Genomic DNA, 23,021 nt, shown 5'->3' with positions numbered 1-23,021 from the left:
ATCCTGTTCCTGTGCCTCTGGCCTCCACCCGGAATGACCTTCCTGCACTGTGCCACCTGCCCAGCTCTCCTTATCCCTTTTGGTGTGACTTCAAAGCCACTTCCACGTGAGACCTCTCTCACCCCCCCGAGACCAAATGATTCCCTCCATTCTCTTCCGTTCCCGCAGCCTTTGCACGTGCCCCATTACAGCACTCGTCACGTTAATAATCCTTTGTTTGGGGTCCAAGTTCCTCACTTGACCATGAGCTCCTTAGCTACACGTCACTTTGCTTAGACATTTTTGGATGCCTGATGCCTCGCATACTGCCTGGTGCTTGATTAACTTCTAGTTTTAGTGAAATAATTTATCTTGCTAAGATGGGACACAGGTATCTAATTGACAGATTTCTTGGATTGACTGTCTGAGGCATAAGGAGAGATGCTGAGAGTTGCACATACAAGGATCCAGACACTCAGTGGAGGTTTGCACCATTGTGCTTTTCAGACTCTAAATGCCAATTTCCAGCACTTTATTTCTGAGAGCTTTAAAAAAAATCTCGGCAACATATCTGCATTTCTCCGTTTCAAAAATCCAAGTTTGGATCCAAGTCAAGCAAAAGTAGAATGCGGTTATAAAGACTAGCTTCCCTACCTCCCAAATAACTAAACAAACAGAAACTTGCTTGGCAATGGGTTCGCTGCAGTCAGTTCACAAGATCTGGCCCCCTGGGTTTTGGTGGCACCAATAGTTTTTCCCTTCCTTTTTTTTAAATGATTTTTTAAAATTTTATTTTTCCCTTCCTTTTAACTCTTCTTACCCAGATGTAGATCATGTCCTCCTGTGAACCTAGGAGTTTTGGTAAATTGGAGTCTGTGAAACCCTGAGTAGATGTGCTCTCAGGGGGCCCAGCTGTGCCACGAGTTCACCATGCCAGTCTCTGCACCACCAGGACATTGGGGGGCCCGGGAGCTGGAATTCCAGGGTCTGTGGCTGGGGAGAACCACCTTGACTCACCTTTTGGATTTCATGATTTTTAGTTTTAAAAAGAAATAAAACCCACCGAAGATGTAGCTCTTCTTTTCTCCTTGATTGCCCACATGCAGCTTTTAAAAATGAATAATTGGTCATAACCCACTGGAGAGTTATTCTTTGGGGTCTTGGTTGCTGCTGGGTCACCCGTGGGCTTGCACTCCTGGCGGGCTGGTGGGACTGCCTGGGGGGTAGCCCGGCGCTTTCCTTTCCTTGCTGTGCGACCTGAGGTCATTTGCTTCACTGTTCTATGCCTCAAGACGCTCTTGTAGAAGGTAGAGGTAACCACAGCCCCTACCTCATTAGATTGTCGTGAGGATTAAAGTGTCCATTCATGCGCAGGGCTTCAGACCAGTTCTGGTACCTAGCAAGAACCCAGAATATTGCTCATTATTATCATTAGAGAAATAGCTCAGATTAGGAGAATTTGAGTCAAAAAAAGAATTCAGTCATCTCCCCACAGTTCAAATTAAACTCATATCTTGTCTCGAATGGTAGGATCTGGACACAGTTTATCTGTTGTTAAAGTATCTTTGTTTATGGTAATCCAGCACCTGGACAGAGAGAAACATGATGCTCTTTCCAGCGATTTGAATGTCTGATGTGTGGAAGAGGGATGACCTTTATTCAGGGCGGTGGGAGTGACAGAAGGGACTTGGGCCAGGGTGTAGGACTTACAGGAAGGCAGATTTTGCTTCAGGTGGAGGAAGAGGGTCCTGACCGTGGAGTTGTGTGTGATGAGGGAGACCTTGCTTTTTCCATCATGTTTGTGCGGAGACCCCAGATTGCTCATTTGGGCTACAGGACTGGGGAGAGGGGTTGGGCTCTTCCAAAAGATCCCTTGAAAGGTTGGGATTCTAGTGTTCCGGCACCTTTCAGATACTGTATTCTACTTCCTTCACCCCCTTTCCCTTCTGCTTAAGTAGAAGTGCAAATCTCAGGAATTCGAGTTTTAGCTCCTTTTAAATACAGTCCATCCTCCGTATTCACGGATTCTGTATTTGGGAATTCACTTACTTGCTCAGATTTATTGAAGACCAAAGTCAGTGCTCAGAGTGCTTTGCTGGTCGTTTGTGGACATGCACAGAATGGCTAAAAATTTGAGCCACCCGACATGCAGTTTCTAGTTGAGGTCTTGTTTCAGCTCAGACTGTAAACTAGTGTCCTTTTGGTGGCCTATTTTTTTTTTTTCACATCTTTATTGGAGTATAATTGCATTAGAGTGGTATGTTAGTTTCTGCTGTACAACAAAGTGAATCAGCTATATGTGTACATATATCCCCATGTCCCCTCCCTCCTGAACCTCCCTCCCACCCTCCCTATCCCACCCCTCTAGGTGGTCACAAAGCACTGAGCTGATCTCCCTGTGCTATGCGGCTGCTTCCCACTAGCTATCTATTTTACATTTAGTAGTGTATATATGTCCATGCCACTCTCTCACTTCATCCCAGCTTCCCCCTTCCCCCTCCGTGTCCTCAAGTCGATTCTCTATGTCTGCGTGTTTATTCCTGCCCTGCCAGTAGGTTCATCAGTACCGCTTTTTTAGATTCCGTATATATGCGTTAGCATACTGTATTTGTTTTTTCTCTTTCTGACTTACTTCACTCTGTATGACAAACTCTAGGTCCATCCACCTCACTACAAATAACTCAATTTCTTTCCTTTTTATGGCTAATATTCCATTGTACATATGTGCCACATCTTCTTTATCCAGTCATCTGTTGATGGACATTTAGGTTGCTTCCATGTCCTGGCTATTGTAAATAGTGCTGCAATGAACATTGTGGTACATGACTCTTTTTGAATTATGGTTTTCTCAGGGTATATGCCCAGTAGTGGGATTGCTGGGTCATATGGTAGTTCTATTTTTAGTTTTTTAAGGAACCTCCATACTGTTCTCCGTAGTGGCCGTATCAGTTTACATTCCCACCAACAGTGCAGGAGGGTTCCCTTTTCTCTGGTGGCCAATTTTTTTCTTTTTTTCAAATGTGGTATAAAGTTTGTTTAAAAAATTTATTTGTTTTTATTGGAGTCTAGTTGATTTACAATGTCATGTTAGTTTCAGGTGAGCAGCAAAGTGATTCAGTTTATTTTTATTTTTATTTTTAGTGCCATGCTTTTCACATTTTTTGTTTTCTTTTCGTTGGTGATGTCACTGTTTAAGCTGGCCCCCGAGCACAGGGCTGGCAGTGCCGTCTGGTCCTCCTGAGCGCAAGAAGGCTGCGATGTGTCTAGTGGCGGAAATGCGTGTGTTAGATGAGCCTCGTTCAGGTGTGAGTCGTGCTGTTGGCCGTGAGCTCAGTATTAATGAGGCGGAAATAAATATCAAATACGGCATCTTTAAACCGAACCACACATAAAACAAGGTTATGTGTTGATCAGTTGGCAAAATATTGTGACCTAACTCACTATTTCCCCTGGAAGCAGTGGTTCAGTATTTGCTAACTGAGCATTCCCAGCGATTCTATAGAACCTAACGACCACGCATGAGAATCAACTACATTTTACACTGTTTAGGAATAGCCACGCAGGGACATTGCCAGGAGTTGGGTGGGGCTGAGACAAGCGCAATGAAAGGAAATGCTAACTGGGGTGCAGAGGAGGGAAGTGGGGAGGGCCCTGCGTGCTGGGTCCCACCTGAGGTTGTGGAGCTGGAAGAAACGTAGAGAAAGTGCCTGCCTCACCTGGTCTGTGTCAATGGTTAAGACGTGTGCATGGGTGGCAGTGCTCCCAGCCAAGATGGACATTCACACGCATCCCAGGGCATCAATTCAGGGTCCTACAGGGAGAGCTGGGTGAGGGGGTAAGGTGAGGTGAGCACTGGTTGTAAATTTTTCTTTGACCTTCTTTCCTGTATTTCTTCTGCGTCAGCTCTAAGGTTGAATAACCCCATCATTTGGATGTGGTGGTGGTGATGCTATAACTTTACATGGCGATTGAACCTGTCCTCCAACCCTAATATATGAGACTAAGTTACTGGCAAAATCGGTACCTGTCACGTGGACCAACTCAAGGATAAACATATTTATTTACTCATTCTTTCATTCCTTCGGAAAGCGTTTGCCTACTACTAACCGTACAACACCTTGTGCCTGGCTTTGGAGGCTGTATTAGTTGGAATAGGTTAGTAACAGGCAGCAATGCAATATGAGAGGCTTCACGTAACACAGCTGTGTTTCTTGCCTACACGTCATGTTCCGCAGGGTGGCTGGGGGCTCTGCTCCACCCCTGAGCGCACGGGCCCCTCAGTCCCTGAGACAAGGAGGAGAAGGCTGAGGGATCCACGGGAGCAGTTCAGTGCTGCAGTGCACGAGCCACCTGTGTCCTTTCCATTCGCAACCCGTTAAGCAGAGCAGGGAGGGGAGGAAGTGTAATCCTTCCAAGAGCCCAGATCGGCGGAGAACCAAATAAGGGTGACCGCTGCCATTTTCTACATGGATGCAAAGTAGTTTTTGCCCTCCAGATGCTCAAGGTCGGATGGAGTGCACAGACACAACTAAAAGGTCCCGTATGCTGCAACTGAAGAGCCCACACGCGGCCACGAAGATCCCGCGTGCCACAACCGAGACCCGGCTCAGCCAAGTAAATAAATAAATGTTAAAAAACCCCACAACACAACAACAGCTGTCACCTGGTGTGATAAGTCCTAAGACAACTTCTTGTAACTCCATCCTTCAGTGGCTCAGACCAAAACCCAGGCATCATCCTGCTCTTCCTCACCCCGCACGTGGGGTCTCTTAGCGAATCCTGCTGGGTCTGTCTCCCACCAGCTGTCTTCTGAACATATCCACAATTGGATCACTTCACCGCCCCTGCTAGAATCCAAGCTACCGTCCCCTCCTTCCTGGGTTATATCCAGGGCCTCCGCCCTGGCCACCCGACTTCTGCCCTTGCCCTTGGCAGTCAGGAGGAAACCGTTCAGACATATAGCCGATCATGAACTCTTTCGCTCAAAGCCCACCGGCAGCTCCCATGCCCCTCAGAGTGAAATCAGAACTTTTATTTATTTATTTATTTATTTATCTATCTATTTATTTATTTAGGCTGCATTGGGTCTTCGTTGCTGCGCGCGGGCTTTCTCTAGTTGCGGCGAGCAGGGGCTACTCTTCGTTGCAGTGCACGGGCTTCTCATTGCGGTGGCTTCTCTTGTTGTGGAGCACGGGCTCCGGCTGCATGGGCTTCAGTAGTTGCAGCACATGGGCTCAGTAGTTGCGGCACGTGGGCTCAGTAGTTGTGGCTTGCGGGCTCTAGAGTGCAGGCTCAGTAGCTGTGGTGCACGGGCTTAGTTGCTCCGCGGCATGTGGGATCTTCCCGGACCAGGGCTCGAACCCGTGTCCCCTGCATTGGCAGGCAGATTCTTAACCACTGCGCCACCAGGGAAGCCCCGAAATCAGAACTTTTAAATGTTTAAACTTTATGTTTCTTCATCCCGCATTCCTCATTACCCCTCTGACCTCATCTCCTACAATTTCCCCTTTAACCAAGCCTCTCCAGGCCCGGTGGCCTCCTGCTCTACTTTGCTGAGCTGCCCGGAGCCTTTGTGCCAGCTCTTCTGTCTCTTGGAACGTGTTTCTCCCGGAGAGCCTCACGGGTCACTCCCTAACCACGTATACATCTTTGCTCAGATGTCACCTTCTCAGTGAGATTTTACTGAAAACCACAACCCCACCATCTGCCAGCATTCCTGACCCCCCTGACGTGGTTCTACTTTTTCCTTCTTTCATAGCGCTAATCCATTTCTAAGGCTCCATAAAACTTACTTATTATGTTTATTTTTTGCCTTCCTACACGAAATTGTAAGGCTAGAGGGCTAAGAATTTTGTGCTGTTATCTGCAACCCCTCAAACAGTGCCTGACACTTAGAGTACATATTTGTTAAATGGCTCAGATCTTGTGAATAAGTACAAGTACAGGTGATGATGGCCAGAGAGAGGAAGGACGTTTAACATGGAATGGAGGGGGTGACATCTGAGCCAGGTGTGGAAGGAGAGGTAGGTGTGAGCTGGCAAAGGATGGGAGAAAGCAGGTTTTCAGGGAGCAAGCTTAAATCCACTCATCCATAGGCTAAGAATCTCCCTGCAGAAAATCCCGGGGCCTCCTGTTGAGAAGAGAAATAATTACAAATGAACACGTTGGTAATTCTCAGACAAGTGATGGGATCGTTGAGTGCACATGCGTGTTAAGTAAGACAGTGCCCTTTTCTGTAATGGAAGGTGTGTGAACCGTAGGACGTCTTTGGTAAAGTCCTTCTTTTCATTCTTGCCTAGCCCTCAGGACAGCCTGTCGAGTTGAAGTTCATGCTTTTCTTCTCTTGGTTTCTCTTCTAACGTTGGTGTGTTTACTTCCATAATTTTAATGTGGTTTTTTGAACAGGAACCATTTGGTCAGGTCAGGAAATTTGTATTCCTTTTTATTATGCATTTTTCACACAGGTAAGGGTACAGCGTGATGTTTTTGTTTAAAATAACATTCTAACTCTTTTTGTGGATTTTATGCTCAAATTACACTTTTTCTCTGTATAACTTTTTTTGGAGAAACAAATGCATCTGGCATCGAAAAAACGTACATTTGTGGTTCTTTTTTTAAAGGAGAATAAAGTGGTTCAGCTTCAAAATAGTATCTAAGTGTTCTTAGCTTTAGCAAAATAAGTTTGCGTGAATGCGATTGTAATTTGGTTTTCATTTTTTCCCCTTCAAACCAACATAGGTAAAATCCTTAAGCTTAAAGCTTCAGAAACTTCAAGAAAAAGCGGTTGAGGAAGATGATTATGATAAGGGTGAGTTTTACTTTGCTTATTGATTCTTTCTTCCTTTTTGCCATAATGTCCAATTTCTCTTTCCCTCCTTACTTACCCCTATCCTCCACACCCCAAATGAATCGTGTAATCTGTTCCTTTGATCACCTCCACTCAGTAACGGTTGACTATTTTACAGCACTGTTATTTTGTGGATTTCAAAGCACTTGATGAGCAGTAATCCTTTGGGTCATAAGTATAACTTTATTGATTGTCCAGAAACACTCTGAGTACTGGCACAATATAAGTTACATTAACTCATCATCTATCTGCCTAAGGTGTGATATATCTAAACGTTATTCATGCATCAGAAAATGTTTGTTGAACACCTACTGTGTGCTCGGCACTGTGGAAGGAATAGGAGAGTAAGGTGGACACAGTATCTGACCTTGGGATGCCTGTGAGTGTGAGCCTTCATGGAGCTTTCTGACTTCATGCTCTTGGGGACCAGGTGTGGGAGATGGGATGAGCTCAAGAGATGATGCCAGGCTGTGCCAGCGGGCACGAATGTATCCAAATTCCCACGTAGATGGCCTGAAGTAGCCAAGCTGGAAAGGAGAAGTCATGACATGAAGACGGAAGAGTTGGTCAGAAGCCCGAAAAAAACAGAATGAGGCACCCAAATAGGAGTTGGGTCACAGCAGACGAGGGCAGTCGTGGCAGCCGAGTGGACGCAGGGTAGACTATGTGAAAGGGAAGGTCTCAGGTATGGTTGTCTTGGGAAGGATCTTAAGGACGCGGGTGCCGACTGCAATATCTCACACCCATTTCTGCTGGGTCAGGGGAAAAGAGAGGGCCTAAAAGGACTTCCAGCTTCCCCCAGCCACTCATGAACTCGAGGTAGACTGCTGGTGATAACCCAGCTTAGCACACCGACGTTTGGTCTGGAAATAATGTAGATCTAAGGATCCCCAGGAAGCTGGGTGGCCTTGAGGCTTGGTCTTCAACCTCATGGGCCCATATTCTGGTTTCCCAGGGGATTCGTCACAGACCATGAGGAAATGGGGCGCTACAGGAATAGGGTGAGCGACTTCCACAAGGAGGGTGCAAATCCTGTTCTAGGAGACATCCAGAGTTGATGCTGTCTGGAGTCCTGCTACACCATTGGGGTGGGGCTTAGAGAGTGATGGGGGGTGGGAGGAAGGAGAGGAATTTGGGGATGGAGGCGGAACTCTGTAAACTCTGCCACTTCTCTTTGACAGGCCGTTTCGATTTCAGAATGAGGCCAGGCGGAGGATGAGGGGTGTGGGAGAGGAAGCAGGTCCGAGGCTTGGGGAAGTAGCCCGTTCCCCCTGCCCAGCTGTAGACCAAGAGCAGATGAGGTATTCCTGGACCAGGGTGCCCCTGGGGGCTTCTGTCTCCGGAAGACAATTACACCTAGGTTTTGAGGCTCCCAGCTGTGGCACACCTTTATTTTCTCTTCCACGGGCTGAGTCTTGGTTCCTTTAACAACACGGCTCTCTCTGTAACACACAAAGCTTCTGACACAGGTGGAAAACCACGCCCTCTTTTTCTGATCAAGAAAAACTCGGACATTCTGGACGTGGTTCTCTTGACGGGCTTCATTAAATGAAGGCCTCACTTCTTTAGTCTTTTCTCCAAATGTCTCTGAAACACCTCAGGGGACGAGGTTGAATGGGACACACCTCACAGGGAAGCTAAAAGAATAAAGGCACCTTTATCCAGTGTTTCTGCCTATCTTCTTCCCTTGTTTGTGTGTCACTGTGTACCGAAGGAAAAGCTTTGGGGTAGGCCCAGCATTCTGTGCTTTCCCAAGCCTTCCAGGTGACTGGGGTGCATGTTGACATTTGGGCAAACGCTGGTGTAGGACTTTCCTCCATGGAGAATCAGGCCTGTGGTACAGTGGCCAGCTGAGTCCAGCAGGTGGGGTTCAGTCCATGGGCCGTGTCCCTCCTGGTGGAGGTGGCAATGTATCTAGGCCCTAAGGGGTGAGTAGGATACTCCAGAAGGGCATTTTACAGAAGGGCCAAGAGCTGGAAGAGCCACCACTGCTATAAGCCACCATCCCAAAGTCTGCTTGCCTTGAAAGGAGATTTGAAACTGGCTATTGTCTGAAACGGATCGCTGCAGGGCCCAGTGCAAGGACATGGACTAGCACATAGTAGGTGATCAATAAATTCTCGTAAACTGATTGCTACGGCATTAGGGAAGTTTGGACAGCGTTGAGGTGGAGAGCTTGTTGTCGTGAGATTTGTTGAGATAGGATTTGAATACAATTTCCTGTCTCCTCTAGTTTATGCAGGGTGACTAATAAACATTTTCAGAGTTGCTGAGAATTTCTTGCCGCTCAGCATTTAGTCTTCGTGTGGGCTCCCTTCTTTTTCTGTTAGGAGCTGCTGTGCAGCTGTGCTCTGTCTCTGGGGAAGGCGTCTGCCGATGTCCACGAGGTTAGCCAGGAGCATCTAGAGGGTGACCTTACCCCCTTGGTTTTTTTTTTGCTTTTCTCTCTTTCTTTCTAGATTCACTCATAAAAATGACTTTGTGTTCCAGAGCAAGGAGCCATAAGCCCAGAATAGAAAGTTCCATGTTTTATCTCATTAAAGGGCTGGCAGAGTTACCTGCTGATGCCTTGTGGGGAAACCTTCTCAGGCCTCTAATTATTACATCTCTCCCTCACTAGGGAAGGAAGATTAATATTTCCTTATATTCTTGCATAAAGCTGGGAGGGCTTGGGAGAAAAAGAATGTTGCTATTTGGTATGTGCTTAGGGTCTTTCTCCTAGAGGCTGAAAATGCTCATCGGTTTCAGCGCATTACTGCTTATCCGATGTCCGCTGGGGGGCAAGGATGAGACCTCAGAGTCCCACAGTGGGAGACACTACCGTCCAGAGATGGGGGAGGAGTGACCAGGGTCTGTGATGTGCTGGGAGGGAGAAAAGGAGAGTGTGGACCACGATTTTCTTTCTTTCTTTCCCTCCCTCCCTCCTTTCCTTTCTTTCACCTTAAAAAAATTTTTTTTAATCTTTTTTTTTTTAAACTTTTTATTTTATGTCGGAGTATAGCCGATTAACAATGTTGTGATCGTCTCAGGTGCACAGCAAAGTGACTCAGCCATACACAAACATGTATCTAGTCTCCCCCAAACTGCCCTCCCATCCAGGCTGCCCCATAACATAGAGCAGAGTTCCCTGTGCTGTACGCTAGGTCCTTGTTGGTTATCCATTTTATTGAATAAATGTAGCAGTATGTACTTGTCAATCCCAAACTCCCTAACTATCCCTTCCCGCCACCCTTCCCCGCTGGTAACCATAAGTTCATTCTCTAAGTCTGTGATGGACCACGAATTTCAATATCGTTACTCTCCTAGTTGTTCCTGCGTGGATCTGTGGCCTCTCACACCCCCTGGCCTCCCATGTCCCCCAGTGACCATGTCCGCTCGCCAAGCGCACGAGGCGAGGTCGTGCGGAGGTGATTGCAGCGCTTAAGTGGCTCGTATCACTGTGCCGCGTCGCGGCCTTCCTGCTTGTCTAGACTTTCCTTCTTGGAGTGAAGAATGGCCAGCCCTGACTTCCTTTGTCTCTCTTTGTCTCAACCAATAGTCATTGTGACAAAATTCTAGCACAATAAAAATGTGAGGCATTGAGAGAAAAATGATCACAGCAGAGGCCAAGCATGAAACTCTGCTAGAAAGTGGCTGGTTCTTGTCTAAGTTGCCATCATTTTCTTTTTTTTTTCTGAATTCTTTCTTTAGCAAGATTTCTCTATCCACAGTGGCTCTTTGGTGAGTGTGCAGATTATCCAAGCCAACACCCCTTTCTTTCACGGGGACCGCACTCTGAATGTCCTCCCGTGGCTTCCTGAAGTTTAATGCCTTCTCGTCTTGGAACTCAGACGTGAATGAGTGCAGCGAAAACCCACGGATTCCTTTTCACCGCATTTCATCCGAGCCTAGGAAGAGAAAACAAGCTTGAGTAGAATCTGGTCATTTTTGTACCCGCAGGACAGCAGAGTCGGTGGGAGACGGGTACCATGCTGGGGTCCCCAGAACAGAAATGTGACTCTCGGCAGCCTGTACTGTTTTGTGTTCTGACTTGAAAAGGGCTGCCCTGAACCCCGATGTGAATGTGGGTGCAGCGTCTGTCCGCAGCCTCCTGCCCACACCGTTCCCTCCTCTCTCCACCTCCCAGGGTCTGGAAACAGCATCCTTCTGGCACGTTATCCACAGGGCTCACCCTCCGTTGCTCTGAGGGGTGCTAGCAGTGTCTCCCCTTGTCCTGGGATGGTGAGGCTTCCATTCAACACACATACAAACAGAAGCTCAAGTCTCAAGTAGGTGTTACTCAACTGATTGCACCCTTATCACTCGTGAAAAATGCCAGCGCAAGAACCATCCAAGTCACCATCAGCTGAGATCTTGGCCAGTTCCCGGGAGGAGGTGTCATCACCCTCTTTGTCAGGCGAGGCCATGGGAGCTGCTCAGAGAGGACCAGCGTGTGCTCCGGCCGTCCTTCTGCTTTGCCTCCGGCCTTGCTGGGTCTAAAGCATCTTGCATCCCAACGTGGAAAACAGCTTTGTAGGAGCTGTGGGGATAAAACCTAGCTAGGAAGGTTTTGGATTCTGGAAACTCCTATTTATATGACCACTGGGGAAGGGATGGATGAGGGCTCCACGCTGGGGATGCATCAGGAAAACGGTCCATGACTTTTTCTAAAACCATTAGGTTATTAGGAGATGAGCACTTGTATTAATTCAGTGTTGATCTTTAGTATCATTCTCACAAGAATGAAAGCTTGTGTGTCTGCCTCCTATTTTAGGTAAAAAGTTAAAAATTGGGAGACAGGCGAAACGTAAAAACAAACGCTGCAGAGTCAGAATATGTACAATATGCCATTTACGTCCCTTGGTTACATTGTCTTAGGGTCTTTCCCTCTTTATAGGAGAATTTCTGATTCTGTGAGCTAAGGGCAGAGATCTCAGCCAATGGTGGCTTTTAGCATCACTGTTTGTGTGTGCAGGTTTGTGTGCTGGCATTTTTCATGCGTGCTAAGGGTGCAGTCAGTCATGTAACACCTACTTGGGATTGGAGCTTTGTGCCCAGACCCAGAGGGTTTATCTACATATGATACCTATCCCTTTCGTTTGTAGCAGATTAAAGCATGATTTCAGTGTGATGCAGTTTCTTCCCCGTGTTCCAGCTGGGTGCACACCCAGCTCTTTCTGTGTTGGTGTTAAGTGGGGGATGTTAGACCCCCTGGTGCTCTGGGGGTAGAAGCACAGGGGAGCGGATGTCCCTCTTCATGACCACATCGCAGGTCCCTAGGTGGCCTCTGCTTTGCTTCCCCAGTTGTGAGGAAATTGGTCTGCCCTGCGAGGATCACGTGGGGGTGTGGTCATGGTCATTATTCATGATGAAACCTGACGGCTCCAAGGTTAGATGTGCTGCTGAATACAAAACACCAAGACAAAAAAAAAAAAATCTCTTTTTCCATCTCCTCTGTCTAATTATTTGGAGCTTGGACACACTTTCCTGCGGGCTGAACTGCAGCACTTTTCTTTTTTTTTAAACTTTCGGTTTATTTTATTTATTTATTTATTTATTTATTTTTGGCTGTGTTGGGTCTTCGTTTCTGTGCGAGGGCTTTCTCTAGTTGCGGCAAGCGGGGGCCACTCTTCATCGCGGTGCGCGGGCCTCTCATCATCGCGGCCTCTCTTGTAGCGGAGCACAGGCTCCAGACGCGCAGGCTCAGTAGTTGTGGCTCACGGGCCTAGTTGCTCCGCGGCATGTGGAATCTTCCCAGACCAGGGCTCGAACCTGTGTCCCCTGCATTGGCAGGCAGATTCTCAACCACTGCGCCACCAGGGAAGCCCAGCACTTTTTAAACTGGTGTTAGTAGGTGGTTGTGCTGATAGTGGACACATCTTCCTCTCTCTCTGTGTATGTGCCTGAGGCTCTGCAGGTGACACGTCTCTCAAGCTGGAGAGTCTGGTTGATGCAGCAGGAGGGCAGGCAGGAAGTTCCTCCTGTGCTGAAGCTGCTCCCACAGGTTCTCTGTGTTCCTGCCTCTCTCCTAGAGTGGCTGACAGGCTGGCTGGGATCCCAGGACAACAGGCTCACCTGCGGGAATGCTCTATCTGGGTCCAAGGAACTCAGCTGCTCTACAGGTGGCCATACAGGACAAGGCAGTGACTTAGATTATCTGGGGCCAGCTCACTGGGGTACAGCGATCACCACTCCTGTAAGGGCATTCAGGACTGTAGAAATGTCAACAATTTCACTTTTTCAAGTGCAATGGAAACTTCAGCTGTTTTCAAGGAGCATTTCCCTTCTGTCTGCCGACTGTGAAGTAGCCAGCACACCTGGAAGGGATGTGTCTGTGACTGGGGCAAAAGCCTAAACGGGACTGAATCTTCCCACTACAATCATTTCAGGTCCAAACTGTCTCTGTTTTCAGTACAAATGGTTGACTTTCCTTTAGCAGGAGGAATGTGCTAGTTACTTGGGCTGCCATAACAAAGCACCACAAGACTGGGCGGCTTAAACAATAGACATTTATTTCTCACAGTTCTGGAGGCTGGAAGTCCAAGATCAAGGTGTGGGCAGGGTTGGTTCCTTCTGAGGCCTCTCTCCTTGGTGTGTAGATGGCCGTCTTCTGCCTGTGTCCTCACATGGTCTTCCCTTTGTATGTGTCTCTGTCCTAATCTCTTCCTCTTATAAGGACACCAGTCATATTAGATTAAGGCCCACCCTAATAACTTCATTTTATGTAAGACCCTGTCTCTAAATACAGCCACATTCTGAGGTCTTGGAGGTTAGGATTTCAAAATATAAATTTTGGGAGCACACAATTAAGCCCATAATGAGAGGCCTAATGGACTTAGGGCAGAGTTCAATACTAAACACATACAGGTATTTCTACAAACGTTTAAATACTTTGGTTTGACCACTCTGTGATCATATGTAGACATTTGATGGAAAAGTTTAAAAAAAGGGGAAATTCTGTGACTTAAGTAAGTGGGTTGACTATTCCTTTCCCTGTGCACAAAGGAGCCTGGCTGTTACTGGCATCTTGTTTTGTCCAAAACTCCACAGCAAGTTAAGAGCAGAGCCTGGCTGTTAAGCCAGTACATCATGTTCATCACTCTTTCACATGAACAACTATTTACTAAATATTTGCCAGGTTTTCCAGGCTGTGGTGAACCAACACGTGTGTAAGAGATGACCTCCCCTCAGGGAATGTTAGCTTAGTTGGGATAAATGATATGTATAGTAATATGTGAAAGTTCAGTTAACATTAGAATTTTTTTTTTTTTTTTTGCATGAGGACCTCTGCTTTCAAGAGGAAGAGACCCAGTTTAAACTAGTGCCAGAAGAAAAGAGGATGGGGTGACTGGGGTCAGGGGATCAAGGGTGTTAGGACCCTCACTTTTCTCTCTGTTGTCTGACTTATTCTCTCAAACCACTTGTTTCACTTATCTGTTGCTTCATGTGGTAGGCTGAAACATGGACCCCTCTAAAAGACAGCCACATCTTAGTCCCTGGAATTTGTAGATATTGCCTTATTTGGAAAAGGGTTTTTGCAGATATGATTAAGTTAAGGATCTTGAGATGAGGAGATTAGCCTGGATTATTTGGGTGGGCCTTAAATGCCATAACATATGTCCTAATGAGAATGAGGCAGAGAGAGATTAGACAAACAGAAGATGAGGAGGTGATGTGACCACAAGCCAAAGAATGCTAGCTGCTGCTGGAAGTTGGAAGAGGCAAAAATAATTTGAAAAAGTACCTAAACAGATGGACCACTACAGCCTTCAACCATAAAAAAGCCCCGCAAACCCACAAAACCATGGGGAAGGAGGAGAAGCTAATTTCTAGAGTTACCACATTATTTAATATGTTACCAAATATTTAAATGTCTAATTTTCAACAAAATATCAAAAGGCATACAAAGAAATAGGAATACATGGCCCATTGAAAGAGATAAAATAAATGGACAGAAACCATTCCTGAGGAAGCCCAGGCATTGGATTTTTTAGCTAAAAATTTAAAGCAGTTATCGTAATGATGTTCAAAGAGCTAAAGGAGACATGGACATAGAACTAAAGGAAATCAGAAAAATGATATACAAACAAAATGAGGATATCAATAAAGAGATAGATATTACAACAAGGAATAAAATAAATTCTGGAGCTGAAGAGTATAATAAAATGAATATTCACTAGATAGGTTCAACAGAAGAGTTGACCGGGCAGAAGAATGAATCAGCAAACTTGAAGATACAACAATTGAAATTTTTAAGTCTGAGAAGTAGAAAGAAGAAAGAATGAAAAAAATTGAAGGTAGCCCAAGAGACCTCTGGGACATCATCAAGCAGAGCAACATATACCTATGGGAGTCCCAGAAGAAGAAGAGAGAAAAGAGCAGAAGAATATTTGAAAAGATAATGGCTGCACACTTCCTAGATTTGATGAAAGACATGAATCTAAAAATTCAAGAACTAAATGAACTACAAGTAAGATAAACTCAAAGAAACCCACATGGGAACACATTATAATCAAATTGTCAAAAGCCAAAGACAGAATCTTGAAAGCAGCAAGAGAGAAGCAACTCATCACATACAAGTGATCCTCCATAAGACTGACAGCAATTTTCTCATCAGAAACCATGGAAACCAGAAGGCAGTGGGAAGATATATTTAACATGTGGAAAGAAAAAAAATTGTCAGTCAGGAATTCTATATCCAGCAAAACTGTTCTTTAAAAAAATGAGGGAGATATCAAGACATTCCCAGATAATAAAAGCTAAAGGGGTTCTTTACCACTAGACCTGCCCTGCAAGAAATGCTAATGTGAATCCTGCAGGTTGCAGTAAAAGGACACTAGACAGTAACTTAAAGCCATATGAAGAAATAAAGAATTCAATAATGGCAAATACATGGGCAAATATAAAAACTAGTATTATTGTATTTTTGGTTTACAACTCCACTTTTTATTTTCTACATGATTTAAAAGACAAATGCATAACATTTATAATTTATAAAATTCTAAATTATGTTATTATAAAATTATAAATCTATTTAAAAGGATGTAATTTGTGACCATAATAATGCAAAGGGGGAGCATGGAACCGTATAGGAGCAAAGTTTTTGAAAGCTATTGAGGTTAAGTTGGTATCAATTTGAATCAGATTGTTGTAACTTTAGGATAGTAAATGCAATCCACATGGCAACCACAAAGGACTATCAACAAAATATACAGAAAAGAAAATGATGAAGAAATCAAAACAGTTCAGTACTAAAAAATCAACTAAACATAAAAGAATACAGTAATGGAGGCAATGAGGGACAAGAAAAAGACATACAGAAGATAAACAACAATGGCAGAAGTAAGTCCTTCCTTATCAATAATTACTTTAAATGTAAATGGAATAAACTTTCTAATAAAAAGGCAGAGATTGGCAGAATGGATACTAAAAAAATGATCCACCTATATGCTGTCTACAAGAGACTCACTTTAGACCCAAAAGACCCAAAGACACAAATAGATTGAAATGAAAAAATGGAAAAGAATATTCCATGCGAACAGTAGCCAAAAGAGAGCTGGAATGTCTATACTATCACACAAAATAGACTTTAAGTAAAATACTGTTACAAGCGATAAATGAAGCATCATATATTGATAAATGTATTAATTTCTCAAGAAGCTCTAACAAATTTCAACATATATACCCCAAACAAAAGAGCCCCAAAACATATGAAGCAAATATTGACAGAATTGAAGGGAGAAATGGTTCTCTAACCATTGGAGACTTCAGTGTGCCACTGGTGGTTGATGCTGACTGTCTGCTGGTACCTGGCTGGGACCATGGCTGGATCACTTACCTGCAGCCTTTCCATGTAGCTGCTTGGCTTCCTTATAGCATAGTGATGGCATCCTGAGAGAGAGAGAGATCTAGGCAAAAACTATCACTTATTGTGGGCTAACCTTGGAAGTTGGGTAGTGTTACTACTGTTGCATTCTATTCCTTAGAAGTGAGTCACTAAGGGTGACCCATACTCAAGCACAGGGTCATTAGACTGCATCTGTTGATGGGAGGAGGGTCTAAAGAATTTGTGGGCATCTTTAATTAATTAATTAATTAATACTTTATTTTAAAATTTTTATTGGAGTATAGTTGCTTTACAATATTGTGTCAGTTTATACTGTACAGCAAAGTGAATCAGCTATACATATACATATATCCCCTCTTTTTTGGATTTCCTTCTCATTTAGGTCACCACAGGGCATTGGGTAGAGTTCCCTGTGCTATACAGTAGGTTCTCACTAGTTATCTATTTTATACATAGTATCAATAGTGTATATATGTCAATCCCAATGTCCCAATTCATCCCACCCCTCCCTTCCCCTGTGGTGTCCATACGTTTGTTCTCTACGTCTGTGTCTCTGTTTCTGCTGTGTAAATAAGATTGTCTCTACCAATTTTTTCAGATTCCACATATATGCATTAATGTACAATATTTGTTTTTCTCTTTCTGACTTACTTCACTCTGTATGAGAGTCTCTAGGTCCATGCATGTCTCTACAAATGACCCAATTTCATTCCTTTTTATGGCTGAGTAATACTCCGTTGTATATATGTACCACATCTTCTTTATCCATTCCTCTGTTGATGGACATTTAGGTTGCTTCCACATCCTGGCTATTGTAAATTTGTGGGCATCTTTTAAAACCACCACAGACTGCCCTCTATTCTCGGATGCTTTGACATTCTTTCCATGTGCAAAATATACTCATTCCCTCTCAAGACCCCTCAGAGTTCTCATATATGAAGGCATCAGGCTCAGGCTTGATGAGTACAGGTCTAGCTCAGGTACAGGTGCAGATGAGGCTCCTCAGGTGTGATTCCTTGAGCATGGCTTCTTGAGTTCAGTTTCTCTGGATGATCTGAACACCTGTGTACTAATAAGATAGGCTGTCAGCCCCCATGATCCCAACCTACGATGGTGGGACTGGCATAGGCTAACTGCTAAAGATACTTGTTCACAAAGGGGCAGGTGGGAGGCACCCAGCAGCCACTGGTGCATAGCAATTCTGAAATCCACCTGTGGTCAGTTCCTTGATTAGGGTTTAGGCCTACTGCCTGGAAATGATTTTCTAGGCTCTGACCTCCGGGCTCTTGGTTCTACACTCTGAGTCATGCTTCCTTTTCCATAAAAGTAGCCTGCTTCCCACTCATACAGGTTTGGGAGTCCAAATGCCTTTTTTTTCATTTTGTACTTTCTCTGTTCTTTTCCAACTTGGCATAATTCTTTAAAAAAAATTTTTTTTAATTGATTTATTTTTGGGTGCTTTTGGGTCTTTGTTGCTGCGTGTGGCCTTTTCCTAGTTGCGGTGAGCCGGGGCTACTCTTTTTTGTGGTGCGCAGCCTTCTCATTGATGTGGGTTCTCTTGTTGCGGAGCCTGGGGCTCTAGGTGCGCGGGCTTCAGTAGTTGTGGCACGTGGGCTCAGTAGTTGTGGATCACAGGCTCTAGAGTGCAGGCTCAGTAGTTGTGGCGCATGGGCTTAGTTGCTCTGCGGCATGTGGGATCTTCCTGGACCAGGGCTGGAACCCGTGTCCCTTGCATTGGCAGGCGGATTCTTGACCACTGTGCCACCAGGGAAGTCCCTGTTTTGGGTTTTATATGAATCCATTTATAATCTCCATCAGACAAAAGCTATACCCACAAATATCTTCAAGATAAGCCTCTTTTTTCAGACTTCCTTTAAGGCTTGGAGGGGCAGAGGGTAATACTCCTCAGAGTCTTAATTGGCTGTTCGACTATTCGAAAGGGTCTGTGATGCGCTACCTTAAATCTTTCTGTGGTCTTAAAAAGGGTTTTACAGTTTATGTCCTTGGCCTCATCTTTTGACCATATTTTCCTGACAGCAGTCTGGATTTGATCTTTGCCTGGAAGCTGTTTCTTAATCTTAGCGTCATTTGTCATCCAGAAAGGCTGGGAATAAGAAATAATTTGAATTTCAAGCCCTGTAGGTTCTGGCTCCTTTATGGTAACAGTTATTTCTTTGGCTTATTTCTCTCTTCTTACGTTATACTATGGGGAGTGAGAAGCAGCCAGGTGGTCCCTTGGAATTTGGTTTCAAAATAAATCTAGAACTTAAAAGTTTTCAAATAAAAAAGCCGCTAAACAAGGCACTTTCCGGTTTCCAATAACATTTTCCTTCCTTTCCTTTACTTCCTCATCAGTAGCCTCCTCAGGATCCTTCATGCTTCTCCTAACCGTCTCTTCAAGGCCCTTCCAACTTCCACGCAGCTCCCCAGCCCCAAACCTATTGCCACGTGTTTGGTTCTTTGTTACAGCAGCACCGATGTGGCACCAAAATCCTTTTCCTGTTATCTGTTGCTGTGTAACAAACTGCCCCCAAGCTTAGTGGCTTATCAAAACGACAGCATATATTGTGCTCAAAAAAAATCTATAATTTGGGGAACTCTCAGTCGAGATAGCCCTTCTTTGCTCCATTTGGCATTAAGTGGGGTCTGTGATCGTGTGAAGGCTCGATTTCAAGTCTGGCAGTTGGTACTGGATGTGAACTGGGGCTCAGCAGGGGCTGCGACTCATGGAGCTGCTTGGCTTCCTCACAACGTGATGGTGAATGTAGGGAGAGACAGAGAGAGAGAGAGAGAGAGAGGCAGCCAAAGGAAGCTCTGTCATCTTAAAAAGGTTTTTTTCTTAATTGAAGTATCAATGTAGTTGATTTATAATGCTGTGTTACTTTCAGGTGTACAGCAAAGTGATTCAGTTATACGTATATATGTATATCTGTGTGTGTGTGTGTGTGTGTGTATATATATATATTCTTTTTCAGATTCTTTTCCTTTATAGGTTACTACAAGATATTGGATACAGTTCCCTGTGCTATACAGTAGGTTCTTGTTGTTTATCTATTTTATATATAACAGTGAGTATCTGTTAATCCCAAACTCCTAATTTATCCCTCCCCGCTCCTTTCCCCTTTGGTAACCATATGATTGTTTTCTATGTCTGTGAATCTGTTTCTGTTTTGTGAATCAGTTCATTTACAATGAGGTATCACCTCACACTGGTTAAAAAGTCTATGAATAATAAATGCTGGAGAGCATGTGGAGAAAAGGGAACCCCCCTACACTGTTGGTGGGAATGTAAATTGGTGTAGCCACTATGGAAAACAGTATGGAGTTTCCTTAAAAAACTAAAAATAGAGTTACCATATGATCCAGCAATCCCCCTCCTGGGCATATACCCAGAAATTCAAAAAGATACATGCACCCCCAATGTTCATAGCAGCACTAGTTACAATAGCCAACATATAGAGGCAACCTAAGTGTCCATCAACAAAGGAATGGATAAAGAAGATGTAGTGTGTGTGCGTGTGTGTATACACACACACACACACACACACACACACACACAGACAATGGAATATTACTCAGCCATGAAAAGGGATGAAATAATGCCATTTGCAGCAACATGGATGGATCTAGAGATTCTATCATCTGTTATGACCTCATCTAAAAAATTATGTGGTGTCAATTCTGCTACATCCTATTCATTTGAAGCAAGTGACCAAAGTTAGCTCACCTTCAAGGGGAGAGGACGTAGACCACTTTTCGTTGGAGGTATGTTTTAAAATGATCACACCACTTCATTCCACGTGGCAATTCAAGGCTTTTGTGCTAACAGGACCATGACTAGAGGAGGATGGGAACCTCCCTCCTTGGCTCCAGTACAAAAACTTTCAGGGAGAGCTTGGGTTAGGTGCCAACTTCTTTTGGACCACTTACTGCAGCTAAAGTGGTGAGGTACCACCATTAGCCAAGCGTGTTTACCTGTCTGTGTCTGTGATGAGGTGGGGCTCATCTGTTACAAGAAGATGAGGGTGCCGAGCAGATAAAAATAGTATCCAGGACGCTTAATGCTGAGTGAAACACACACACATGAAGGTAACTAAGAATGATTGCAGGGCTTCCCTGGTGGTGCAGTGGTTAAGAATCCACCTGCCAATGCAGGGGACACGGGTTCAAGCCATGGTCCTGGAAGATCCCACATGCCACAGAGCAGCTAAGCCCGTGTGCCACAACTACTGAGCCTGCCCTCTAGAGCCCACGAGCCACAGCTACTGAGCCCATGCGCCGCAACTACTGAAGCCCGTGTGCCTAGAGCCCGGGCTCTGCAACAAGAGGAACCACCAGAATGAGAAGCCTGCGCGCCGCAACGAAGAGTAGCCCCTGCTCGCCGCAACTAGAGAAAGCCCGCGCACAGCAATGAAGACCCAATGCAACCTAAAATAAATAAATTAAATAATTAAATAAATAAATAAATAAATAAATAAAAAGAATGATTGAGAGCAACGTGAATTTCAAAATGAGGGATGTTAGCAACATGCAAGACGATTACGATGAAAACACTCGCCAGAGTTCATTCATTTAGTCAGGAAGCATCGACTGGATGCCTGCCTTTTCCCAGCACTGCTGGATGGTGGGGAGTGAGTTCGATTACACACAGTCCCTCCGCAAACCTGCTCTCACAGATTGTCTCTTATTAGAGATTTTCCAGAGACTTTTGTCCTAATCCTCCCAGGGAAGCAAGGTAACCTTTGATTTGTCTCTGACTGTGGCAGCATCTAGGGGGGCTTTGTGTGTTCGACTCAGGACCAGTTCAATCCATCAGCAGGTTACTTTATATATATATGTATAATGTGGGGCTGATTGGCTCACATCCTGTCACTGAATTGATAGATGGGTGAATTCAATTGGCAGGATCAACTCTTCTTTTTCTACATGAAGTGACAATTAGAAACAATTTACTCTTTTTTTTTTAACATCTTTATTGGAGTATAATTGCTTTACGATGTTGTGTTAGTTTCTGCTGTATAGAAATAATTTACTCTTACTCAACCTGGGAGAGTCAGTAGTTAAAAACACCTTCGGGAGCTGTGAAAAATTTATCGAGTGTTTATTTACATATTTAGTTTCAATTCTGTATATTTTTAGTTGAGGTGTAATTTACTTACAGTGAGCTGTGAAGTGTTTACTAACCAGCTCAGCAGGCAGGATGGAGAGTCCCGGAAGTGGGCGAGGAGACCCAGGGTCAGTGTGGAGGTGCCCTTTCGTCCTGTCATCTGTCCTTGGGCACCAGCTTGCTCCTGGATAAACTAGGAATAGCGCAGGGATTACCCTGTGCTGCTGTGTGGGCGGAAGGTTAACCACGATGATGGTTAATGTGGGTACGTCGGGTGCCTGGTACACAGGTATTGATGGATTGCTCGTTCCCTTTTCTTTCTTTGCCCACCCTTCACCCTCATCCCGCGTACCTGGGTACCACATGTTGGAAAATGCTGTGTAGAGTGTGGCTGCTTCTGAATAACCTCTCTGCCAGCAGTTAACATGAGTAGCATGCAGAAAATAAGGTAGAATGATTTGGCTTCTTATTTTCTGTTTGGCAATAAGCAGCTTATTTGCCCATAGCCTGATTTCTTTCAAGCTGCCAAAAAAAATTCGGAAATGAGGTAAAGCAATATATAATAAAACTTGCAAATTATAATGAGGGATTAGAGCCTGAGTACTCTTCACGTCTTCCTGTGGCAAACTGCTTTTCTTCTCTGCAGTCTGAATTTCGTGATCCTGAGTCTCTCGTTCTCTGCCTCATTCTCTGTTGCATGACACTGGATGACACTGAGAAAACGAAATTGAAAGTCTGCTTGGGCTTTGAAAGAATCGCTTTTCCTGGTTTTGAGTGTGGATGGAAAAAAATGGAAAAGGATGAAAATGAGACAGACATGGAGGGCTAAAGACAAGGGTGAAGAAGAAGAGATTGACGAAAGCTTGGTTCTCTGTTCTGGTCCTTTTTCTGTGGGTCGCTGCTGTTTTGTGACCTGTACCCTCATGGGCAGAGAGGGTGAAGGTGCAGGTCCCAGACAATGATTTAATCCATTTAACACGGTCATTTATAAACACGGTGTCCATTTCCTCTGCATAATGGCAATGATATGGTGCCCCTCCTCCTTCATGGCTTCTTGCACGGGGTGATGCATCATTGGACAGATACTGTTTTGTTGTTGTTTTTTTAATAAACTGCCCAAGCACTTAATTAAATCTTGCATTCCCTCTAATAAAAAATTGACAGCAAATATACTACTAACGCATGGTGGGTGACAGAGACACACCAGGAGAAAACACGTGGGTATTCCCTCCGGGTTTCACAAGCTCTGCAGCCCACCTTCT

At 44.7% G+C, this 23,021-nt stretch overlaps 1 protein-coding gene across 8 annotated transcripts in view; it reads left to right on the top strand.

Moving 5' to 3' along the window:
* DISC1 (DISC1 scaffold protein) overlaps positions 1-23,021 on the top strand; it is a 362,726-nt gene that overhangs the window by 64,295 nt on the left and 275,410 nt on the right. For all 8 annotated transcript variants that reach the window (XM_061182533.1, XM_061182522.1, XM_061182515.1 and 5 more), the window contains exon 3: positions 6,718-6,787. In XM_061182533.1, coding sequence (XP_061038516.1) covers positions 6,718-6,787 — 70 coding nt within the window. The remainder of the gene's footprint in view (positions 1-6,717; positions 6,788-23,021) is intronic.

The sequence above is a fragment of the Eubalaena glacialis genome, chromosome 1 (genome assembly GCF_028564815.1).
Source record: "Eubalaena glacialis isolate mEubGla1 chromosome 1, mEubGla1.1.hap2.+ XY, whole genome shotgun sequence".
Taxonomy (NCBI): domain Eukaryota; kingdom Metazoa; phylum Chordata; class Mammalia; order Artiodactyla; family Balaenidae; genus Eubalaena; species Eubalaena glacialis.
Note: the sequence above shows the minus strand (reverse complement) of the source record. Positions and strands in the feature narration are given on the sequence as shown.